General features: G+C 42.7%; 1 protein-coding gene across 1 annotated transcript in view; it reads left to right on the top strand.

Annotated features, from left to right (window-relative positions):
• Positions 1–650: 650 nt before the first annotated feature.
• The window catches only part of LOC128071482 (ATP-binding cassette subfamily C member 4-like), a gene marked incomplete at both ends in the record, with an annotated part of 36,171 nt that continues 25,614 nt past the window's right edge, over positions 651–11,207 (top strand). Inside the window, 3 exons of the mRNA XM_052664315.1 lie at positions 651–823; positions 6,339–6,449; positions 6,954–7,074. Coding sequence (XP_052520275.1) covers positions 651–823; positions 6,339–6,449; positions 6,954–7,074 — 405 coding nt within the window. The remainder of the gene's footprint in view (positions 824–6,338; positions 6,450–6,953; positions 7,075–11,207) is intronic.

Here is an 11,207-nt window from a genome sequence, read left to right as displayed (position 1 = left end):
GTTGAATTGCTTTCCACAATGTTCAGATCAATTTGCCCTCTTCTATTTTTTTTTTGCCACACTGCAGTGCATGTGGAATAAGTTTCTGACTGGTAATAGAATCTAGGCTCTTGGCTATGAAAGCTCTGAGTCTTAATATCTGGACCACTAGGGATCTGCCAGTTTGCCCTCAGAGTAGCTCTTAGTGTGCCTATTTTATTGCCAACTCTGAGTATGTGAATTACATTTTTTTCAAGGGCTAAAGTTAAAAAAAATGAAAAAATTTTAATTTGAATTTATTGATCTATATAGATGGAACTTTTTTTGAAACATTTACGTCTATTGATCATTTATTTTTGTTTCTTTGAATTGTCTATTAATAGATTTTTTTCTCTCTGAGTAATTTATATTTTGAAATAATTTTCAATAATGCTTATAATATTTTTCCAGATTTTCATTTGTCCTTTACTTTAGAGCGATCATTATTTATGTTGTTTTCTCCTGTTGGTTTTTAACCTTTTTTAAATTCCAGCATCATCTACCTCTCTGTAAACATTTTATTTCAGCATTTTTGTTTCATTTCTAAGAATAAAGGCAGCTAAAATTTCTTTTAGTATTTGATATAAGATAGTCCTCCTCCTTTTTTCTGAAACAGCTCTTCTTCCCATCAGGGTTTATTGAATGATTCTTCCTTTTACCCTTATTGGAAATCAGTGGCACAATTTATGAACCATGTCCAGTCTGCTGAGACTCTCCCTGGAAATGTCCCTGCTGTCCTCACTGCAGCCTCTGGGGTGAGCTCTGCATTTCTCTCCACCCTCGTCCCAGAGGCCAGCAGGTTGAGGTGAGTGCAGGACCTGTCCCCAGAGATGAGGGTGAGGCAGGGTCTTGGACCAGAAGCACTTGGCCCTTCAGGGAGTAGTTACATCCTCACTACCCTGACACTGGTCACATCACAGTCAGTGAACTGTCCCCTTGCAAAGGGAGTGTGGAAGTGGAAACTGTCACTGGTGTTAAGACAGACTCTCCAGAGATTCTTGTCAGAGAAACTGATGACATGAGGGGGACGTGAACTGGCTGAATGCTGAGATGGTTTAGAGAGATTGGTCCTGTTAGGTCCTCAGTAACTCAACCATGAAAGCATAGAAATATTTAATATCAAACCAGGATTCTTGGCGCCATTTTCAGAATACTACTTGCATGAATTTTGTTGTTCTTCATTAACAGTCAGAAAATCCACATGTTGTTGATGGAGGCTGGGTGAGCTCTCCAGGGCTCTTTCTCTGATCTTGATCTGTTCCCCTTTCCTAAGCATTTCATGTGATGAGTTTTGGTAACTTTATACAATAACTACAGCCCCAAGCAAGATGTAGAATATCCCAAAGGTATATTCAAATTTGCTACCATGTCTTTAAGGCAAAATAAAAAGCCTAACATATCCAAGTTTATCACCTATAGTTTATGCTTGATCTCTTTGGTCTTTATAGTTCTGCATCTGGTCAGCCTGAGAGGTATTAGCTAATGTCCACTCAGATGTGTAAAGTGGATAATTTGCCTTTCTGAGTTGTCCATGGGTCCCCTGATCATGTTGACTCTCTTTCCTCTGTTGCCTTGACTATCATATATTTCTGCAGCAAAGATGGCTTTATTCGGGATCAGCAGAGAATCGCAGTTCCATACCTGCAACCAGAGTGAGCCATGTGCAAGTCCCCATAGGGCAAGGGATGAAGAGCATCTTTATAGAAGGGAAAAGGAAGTTGGGAGGACTGTCAAAACAAGTGTCCATGGCTTTTCAATGGCTGAGTCCTTGCCAGGAAGGAAGAAGAGTCTTTCTTCTTCCTGCTGGACTCTGCTATTGTTGTAACCTCATCTATCAAAGTTATCAGAGGCTTTCTACTGGGGACCACACGGGATTGCTGCAGAGCACTGTCGGGGGTGATGGCTTCCCTTTGTCTGACAGGACTTTGTTCAGAGCATCAGCGATCCTCTCAGAGGACCCCCACAGTAGCTTTGGGAAGTGTTACCACCACATGTTCCCCCTGTTTGTCAGAGGCCAATACTGAGAGCTTATGTGGCTAGTTCAAGTTCTTATAACCAGAAAGCTGTGATCTCGACTTTAACACAGGAAGATTTCACACCTGAGGTGTATTGAGTAGAATTTTTTCTCATTTAATTTAAAAAATAGTAATAAAGTGTGCATAACATAAAATTTACCATCTGAATTATTTTTAAGCATTTGGTTCAATGTTGTTAAGTACATTCACATTATTGTGCAACCAGTTTCCAGAACTCTTCACCCTGCATCAGTATGTCATCAAACACTAATTCCCCACTCCCCTTTCCCTCAGCCCCTGACAACCACACAGTCTGTTTGTTTCTTTCTGAATTTGACTACTCTCAGCACCTTTATGAAAATGGAATCATAGTGTTTGTCCTTTGTGACTGCAGTGTTTTACACCCCCACCATCAGTGTGCAAGTGTTCCAGTTTCTCCATATCCTTGCCAAACCTCCTTTTGTTGCTCATCTTCCTCCCTTCTCCTTTCCTCCTTCATCTCCCCCGCCTTGTCCCCCTCCTCCCTTCCTTCACCTCCTCTTTCTACCTCTCCCTCCTCCTCCTTCTTCTTCACCCCTTCTAATAGTGTGAAATGGTGTTTGATTGTGATTTTGATTTGCATTTCCCTAAGGATTCAGGTGGCTCTAGTAAAGAACATGCCTGCCAATGCAGGAGACATAAGAGATATGGGTTCGATCCCTGGGGTCGCGAAGATCCCCTGGAGAATAGCATGGAAACCCACTCTAGTATTCTTGCCTGGAGAATCCCATGGACAGAGGAGCCTGGTAGGCTACAGTCTATAGGGTCACACAGAGATGGACACGAATGAAGCGACTTAGCACACACAAGGATTTGTGATGTTAAGCATCTTTTCCTCTGCAAGGAAACCTTTTTTTTTTTTTTTTTCTTTCCGTACTTGGTCTGCTTTATTTCACTACATGAAGTTAAGCAATAAGGCAAAACAGTAACCTGTCATTCATAAAGACCAAGGAGTGCCTCTCATTCCCAAAAGGGACCAAGAAGGATATTTCTTACAAATGTGCATGATACTTAGCTCATTAAGCCTATAAACAGCCTAAACAAAAGAAAACTCTGGGGCACGAATCAAATTACAAATTCAAATTAATCATTAAGTTCCCTAAATTGTAGTTTCTATGCTAATGACATCTAATTGGTCTTCAGTGGCCGACACTGACTATAAAAATCTGCAAGCAGACTTTTAAAAAGGGTCTTTCAGAGGAAGTCCTGCTGCTAATTGTCTGAGTATTTCCTATAGGGAATAACTGTAGGATGAATGACCCAGGTGTTTCAAATCTGTTAAGTGGTTAAAGCACAGAGACAAATGCTTTTGTTTTAGAAGGAAATTTAGAGCAACAGATATTAAGTGTCATGGTGATGCTCACCTAGAGTGAAAAATTGGAGTAGAGGACAATTGAGGCCCTGGGTCCTCAGTGCTTGGGTCCAGTCTTCAAACTCCTGGACTGGAGTTCTTTAGAGGTGCCAAGTTACCAGGGTTAGCAAAACCTGAAATTCAGTCTCTCTTATTCCTTCTTTAATAGTTCATAGATGTTCATTTACTTGAAAAAAATTCTTAAACATCTCCTGTGTACCCATATTGTACTAGGAATAATGCAATAAATCAGAGAAACATGATCTTTGCTCTTGGGTTATTATTGTCTGGCTTTTGAAATTTCCTTACCCAGTAAAATAGTGTTAATCCTTGGGCTATTTCTACATATTATTAACATGTAACTAATACACAATCAATTTGAATAGGGTTTGGAGGAATCCTCCGTACAGTTACTGTTTTTCATTTTGTGAAGTGAAGTGGAAGTCGCTCAGTCATGTCCAGCTCTTTATAATCCCATGGACTATACAGTCCATGGACTTCTCCAGGCCAGAATAATACAGTGGGTAGCTATTCCCTCCTCCAGGGGATTTTCCCAACCTAGGGATCGAACCCAGGTATCCCGCATTGCAGGCGGATTCTTTACCAGCTGAGCCACCAGGGAAGCCCTTTTCATTTTATAGTTAATAAGTAATTTGCAGAAAAATGATTTGAGGTTATATGAATACCATGCTGCACATCAAACATTCAACCACTAGGCTTAGCTTCCATTGATAATTTTCTAACTCCATTGTTCATTCTATGTTTATTTGCATTCTTGAGTGCAAGAACTTTCCCTTCTCTCATATATATGTAGCAGTGTGGATTCATGGATCCTTTGGTTATTTAATAGATTGTGATTCATTGCCATTTATTTTGATGCCTAAAGAATCCCAGATGTGTTTAGCAAGAGCAATTCAAGCTGGCTTCTCTGGCCTCCTACACATCCTCATGATTCCTTGAGTGCTTCCTTATTTTATGGCGCAAGTTGTGTCAGGTCCATCTTCTACTTTCTCTGCCTGTTGGTCTCAGCCTGTAGACTATGATGTGGTTGGTGGGAATGCCTGGGGCTCTGCTCATCTTGGCCTATACTAGTTACAGCAGCCCCCACAGGCATTCCCCTTTTGGAGCCAGTGTTGTGGTTGGACTGGCCCTTGTGATTCTTAGGATTGTGAGACACATCTCAGCAACAACCTTCAGGGAACTTTCAAATGCCAAGGTGTATCACTCACATGACCTGAAGAGTACAAGGCATGCCTGGAGCTACATAACGAGGTCCTAGGCAGAAAGAGAGAGAGAAAGAGACTATGAAAACTAGTGAGTGAAAGAGCTTGGACCTGGTGTTCTGCCTTTTGGGGATCGAGGGTGGGGTGTGATAGGATTTAGCAGGTTCACTCTATTGGTGAATTTAAAAAATAAGAGCGGGAATTAAAGAGCGGGAAGGGAGAAGCGAGCAGTGAGTGAGATGGTCTGTTATCAGGTCAACCAGCACTTTCTGAAAAAGGGAACTTCATGGGTGGGGCGGTCTGGCTCTTTATCTAGTTGTATAACTGACTCATGTTCATTGGAGATGGATAGCTTTGAGGTGTATGTCTCCAAAGCCTAACGTCAGGCATTTATATTGCAATTAAAAAAGGCGATCATCAGGTGCTGAAACACATTGCCCCAACCTTGGAACCAGCCACTTCCTCAAGGAACCTTGGTTCCTTTTAGAGAAGAAAGATATTAATAAGTCAGGATCTGGGTAGAGGGAGCCAAAGGGACAGACTTCCCTAAAATAAGTAAGTCATGGGAATGTAATGTCTGGTAGAGTGACCACAGTTATAGTGCTTTATTGCATATTTGAAAGCTGCTGAGAGTTGACCTTAAAAGTTCTCACCACAAGAAAAAAATAATTGTGTATGTTGAAAAAAAAAAAAACTTTGAGATCTGGGTCAGGAGTGTTCTTTGCTACTAGTATGTCATTGCTTCCAGGGTCTCTCAGGATATAGAGCTAGACAGTTCAGTTCAGTTCAGTCACTCAGTCGTGTCCGACTCTTTGCGACCCCATGAGTCGCAGCATGCCAGACCTCCCTGTCCATCACCATCTCCCAGAGTTCACTCAAACTTAAGTCCATCAAGTCAGTGATGCCATCCAGCCATTTCATCCTGTCATCCCCTTTCCCTCCTGCCCCGATCCCTCCCAGCATCAGAGTCTTTTCCAATGAGTCAACTCTTCGCATGAGGTGCCCAAAGTACTGGAGTTTCAGCTTTAGTGTCATTCCTTCCAAAGAACACCCAGGGCTGATCTCCTTTAGAATGGAATGGTTGGATCTCCTTGCAGTCCAAGGGACTCTCAAGAGTCTTCTCCAACACCACAGTTCAAATGCATCAATTCTTCGGCTCTCAGCTTTCTTCACAGTCCAACTCTCACATCCATACATGACCACAGGAAAAACCATGGCCTTGACTAGATGGATCTTTGTTGGCAAAGTAATGTCTCTGCTTTTGAATATGCTGTCTAGGTTGGTCATAACTTTCTTTCCAAGGAGTAAGTGTCTTTTAGTTTCATGGCTGCAATCACCAACTGCAATGATTTTGGAGCACCCCCGCAAAAAAAGTCTGACACTGTTTCCCCATTTATTTCCCATGAAGTGATGGGACCAGATGCCATGATCTTCATTTTCTGAATGTTGAGCTTTAAGCCAACATTTTCCACTCTCCTCTTTCACTTTCATCAAGAGGCTTTTTAGTTCCTCTTCACTTTCTGCCATAAGGGTGGTGTCATCTGTGTGTGTAAATATCCAATTTTTTTCTTCAATATTTCTATATATTTACAGTGTAGACTATTTTTTTACAAAGCCCATGAATATAGGATTCTAATTAGAGTTTTATAATTTGAACATATACCACTCTCCTTTTCTCTTAATTTTTAACAGGTGGATAAACCCCTTTTTCCTATTTGGTCATAAATGGAGATTGAAAGAAAATGAGATGCACTCAGTGCATTCAGAAGATTGCTCCAAGCACCTTGGAGAAGAGCTGCAAGGGTGAGCACAGAGAGCAGGGAGAAGGGGAGGAAGAGTGAGAATTTCCACTTGGGGCTAAAGGTGTGCAGGGGCTTTGCCTTCCTCTGGGTTCTCCTGAGCCTCCTTCCCTGACTCTGCACGCTCACTCACCCCCTCAGGCTGACCCCAGGCTTAGCCCACTTTGGAGGCTGGGGGAGCCTGTGTTCCCTGTGCATCTGTGGATGTGAAGGGAGCCCACAGCCAAGGCCTTGGAGGCCCAGCTCTGTCCCCAGAGGTGGGGTCCCTGGAGGACAGTGTCTACCCTTCTGAGCTGCTCATGACCTGTGAATCCAGCAAAGCCTCAAGGCCTGTTTTTCTGGTGCTTCAGTCTACACCACTCATCTTTCAGGAGCCCTGTGAGAGGTTAGACAGTATCTATGGGGCAGCCACAGAGCACCCTGTAGTGAAGGCTTATCTTCTACTCTGGCCCCTCCCCCATTTTCCCTATGACAGGGCTGTTCTTTACTGTGCTTTTTCTTATCACAGGTACTGGAAGCAAGAAGGTGAAAGAGCTTACAGAAGTGGAAGGAAGCCTTCTTTAGGGAAAGCAATCATGAAGTGCTACTGGAAATCCTGTTTGTTATCTGCAGTTTTTATATTTTTTGAGGTAAAGGCTTTTATATACAGTGCATTCCTTTCATTGTATGTGGGCCAGTACTGAGATGGATGCGACCGGTGAGAGAGACCAGTGGTTTAACATCCTGTAGCCCAGTGGTTGTATTTATCTTCAGCATAAACAGGTGTTTACCTAGGGAATTGGTCCTCTGGAGATTACTATTTGTCTTTTAACCAATAAACACACAGTGTCATGGGAGGAAAGACTGAAAAACAAAGACCTTTTAGACCATGTTAGGACATCGCTGATGCTCAGTAAATGATATAAATGCTAAAATTAATCCTTGTTGAAAAGAGTATCCTAAGATGCTGGACTGGAAGAAGCACAAGCTGGAATCAAGATTGCCGGGAGAAATATCAATAACCTCAGATATGCAGATGACACCACCCTTATGGCAGAAAGTGAAGAGGAGCTCAAAAGCCTCTTGATGAAACTGAAAGTGGAGAGTGAAAAAGTTGGCTTAAAGCTCAACATTCAGGAAATGAAGATCATGGCATCTGGTCCCATCACTTCATGGGAAATAGACGGGGAAACAGTGGAAACAGTGTCAGACTTTATTTTTTTGGGCTCCAAAATCAATGCAGATGCTGACTGCAGCCATTAAACTAAAAGACACTTACTCCTTGGAAGAAAAGTTATGACCAACCTAGATAGCATATTGAAAAGCAGAGACATTACTTTGCCAACAAAGGTCCATCTAGTCAAGGCTATGGTTTTTCCTGTGGTCATGTATGGATGTGAGAGTTGGACTGTCAAGAAAGCTGAGAGCTGAAGAATTGATGCATTTGAACTGTGGTGTTGGAGAAGACTCTTGAGAGTCCCTTGAACTGCAAGGATATCCAACCATTCCATTCTAAAGGAGATCAGCCCTGGGATTTCTTTGGAGGGAATGATGCTGAAGCTGAAACTCCAATACTTTGGGCACCTCATGCGAAGAGTTGACTCATTGGAAAAGACTGTGATGCTGGGAGGGATTGGGGCAGGAGGAGAAGGAGACGACGGAGGATGAGATGGCTGGATGGCATCACTGATTCAATGGACGTGAGTCTGAGTGAACTCTGGGAGCTGGTGATGGACAGGGAGGCCTGGTGTGCTGTGACTCATGGGGTCGTGAAGAGTCAGACACGACTGAGCGACTGAACTGAACTGAACTGAAGACCTCAAGGAATATTTAGTTTGGAGGAAGTATACTTGGGGCAGAGCCCCAGTAACATAAGACATTTAACATGTACTCAGTTCAGTGAAGTTGCTCAAACATGTCTAACTCTTTGAGACTGCAACATGTCAGGCTTCCCTGTCCATCAGCAACTCCTGGAACTTTCTCAAAATCATGTCCATCAAGTAGGTGATGCCATCCAACCATCTCATTCTCTGTCATCCTCTTCTCCTTCTACCTTCAACCTTTCCCAGCATCATGGTCTTTTCCAATGAGTCAGTTCCTTGACTCAGGTGGCCAAAGTATTGGAGCTTCAGCTTCAGTCCTTCAGTGAATATTCAGGATTGAGTCCTTTAGGATTGACTTGTTGGATCTCCTTGCAGTCCAAGGGACTCTCAAGAGTCTTCTTCAACACCACAGTTCAAAAGCATGAATTCTTCAGTGCTCAGTCTTTATGGTCCAACTCAACATCCATACTTGGCTACTGGAAAAACCATAGCTTTGACTAGTCAGATGTTTGTTGGCAACGTCTCTGTTTTTTAATATGCTGTTTAGGTGGCTCGTAGTTTTTCTTCCAAGGAGCATGTGTCTTTTGAGGGATGGTATGGGGAAGGAAGTGGGAGGGGGGTTCAGGATTGGGAACACGTGTACACCCGTGGTGGATTCATGTTGATGTATGGCAAAACCAATACAATATTGTAAAGTAATAAAAAAATAATAATTTCATGGCCGCAGTCACCATATGCAGTGGTTTTGGAGCCCCAGAAAATATAGTCTCTCACTGTTTCCATTGTTTCCCCATCTATTTGACATGAAGTGATGGGACCAGATGCAATGATATTCATTTTTTGAATGTTGAGTTTTAAGCCAGCTTTTTCACTCTCCTCTTTCATTTTCATTGAGAAGCTCTTCAGTTCCTCTTTACTTTCTGCCATAAGGGTGGTGTCATCTGGATATCTGAGGTTATTGCTATTTCTCCTGACAATCTTGATTCCAGCTTGTGCTTCATTCATCCGGGCATTTTGCATGATGTACACTGCATATAATTTAAATAAGCAGGGAGACAATATACAGCCTTGATGTAACTCCTTTCCCAATTTGGAACCAGTCTGTTGTTCCATGTCTGGTTCTAATTGTTGTTTCCTGACCTACATATTGATTTCTTAGGAGGCAGATAAGGTGGTCTGGTGTATTCCCATCTCTTTAACAATTTTCCACAGTTTGCTGTGATCCACACAGTCAAAGGCTTTGGCATAGTCAATGAAACAGAAGTAGGTGTTTTTCTGGAATTCTATTGCTTTTTCTACGATCTGACGGATGTTGGCAATTTGATCTCTGGTTCCTCTGCCTTTTCTAAATGCAGCTTGAACTTCTGGAAATTATCCATTCACATACTGTGGAAGCCACACTTGGAGAATTTTGAGCATTGTTTTGTTAGAGTGCAAGATGAATGCAATTGTACGGTAGTTTGAACATTCTTTGGCATTGTCTTTTTTGGGACTGGGATGAAAGCTGACCTTTTCCAGTCCCGTGGCCTCTGCTGAGTTTTCAAAATTTGCTGGCACATTGAGTGCAGCACTTTCACAGAATCATCACTTAGGACTTGAAATAGCTCAACTGGAGTTCCATCACCTCCACTAGCTTTGTTCATGGTGATGCTTCCTAAGGCTCACTTTACTTTGCACTCCAGGATGTCTGGCTATAGGTGAGTGATCACACCATCATGACTATCTGGCTCATGAAGATCTTTTTTGTATAGTTCTTCTGTGTATTCTTTTAACCTCTTCTTAATATTTTCTGCTTCTCTTAGGTCCTTATGGTTTCTGTCCTTTGTTGTGCCCATCTTTGCATGAAATTCTCTTGGTATCTCTAATTTTCTTGAAGAAATCTCTAGTCTTTGTCATTCTATTGTTTTCCTCTCTTTCTTTGCATTGATCAATAAGGAAGGCTTTCTTATCTCTCCTTGCTATTCTTTGGAACTCTGCATTCAGGTGGATATATCTTTCCTTTTCTCCTTTAACTTTAGCTTCTCTTCTTTTCTCAGCTATTTGTAAGGCCTCCTCAGACAACCATTTTGCCCTTTTGCATTTCTTTTTCTTGGGGATGTTCTTGATCCCTGCCTGCTGTACAATGTCACGAACCTCTGTCCATATTTCTTCAGGTACTTTGTCTATCAGATCTAATCAATGCCTTGAATCTACTTGTTACTTCCACTGTATAATCGTAAGGGATTTGATTTAAGTTGTACCTGAATAGTCTAGTGGTTTTCCCATCTTTCTTCAATTTAAGTCTGAATTTTGCAATAAGGAGTTCATTGTAGGTACTCAGCAAATAATAATTTGACCAGGTCGTATGTTATAAATGATTTCCTAAGATAGGATCATCACTTCTCCCCTTCCAGGGAAACAGAACCTGGGACCCTGCATCTGGGCTGCAGCTGCCCAGAACTCCCAAGAGCACATCCTTCCCTGGGCTTCCCACTTCCCCAAGGGCTGGCACTGAGCCAAAACCTCCGTGTGGAGGAGCTCCAGCTTCACCATGAATTCACTCACCCTCCATGCTGGTTTCTGTCCTGGATGAGAGGGTGGTTTTCTGGTTGAAGGGGGTGTCTTGGTAGCTGGGATTGGCAGAGTGTGGAGAAAGGGTTGTGCAGGGAAAACCAGAGTAAAAAGCCATGAGGTCAGTGACCGCCATGATCCTGAAGAATCTGGGTCAAGATCCCACAGTGAGACAGTTCACTTGGGGACACAGTGCCGTCGGCTCCCCTGTTCTGGCTGAGCCTGCTGGAGGGCTGCTGCAGACCCCCCTGGGTGGCTCATGCTCTTTGTGGTCCCTCAGTGCTGCCTTAGGGACACAGGTGGCCTGTGAGTGTGTGGGAGAGGAGGGACGGAAGATACAGTTGCTGAGAAAGGGGTGTTTTAGGTGGAGAAGGTGGTGAGTTGTCATCATTCCATTGTATTGAGGGTGA

Source organism: Budorcas taxicolor, unplaced genomic scaffold (assembly GCF_023091745.1).
Source record: "Budorcas taxicolor isolate Tak-1 unplaced genomic scaffold, Takin1.1 scaffold940, whole genome shotgun sequence".
NCBI classification, from domain to species: domain Eukaryota; kingdom Metazoa; phylum Chordata; class Mammalia; order Artiodactyla; family Bovidae; genus Budorcas; species Budorcas taxicolor.
Note: the sequence above shows the minus strand (reverse complement) of the source record. Positions and strands in the feature narration are given on the sequence as shown.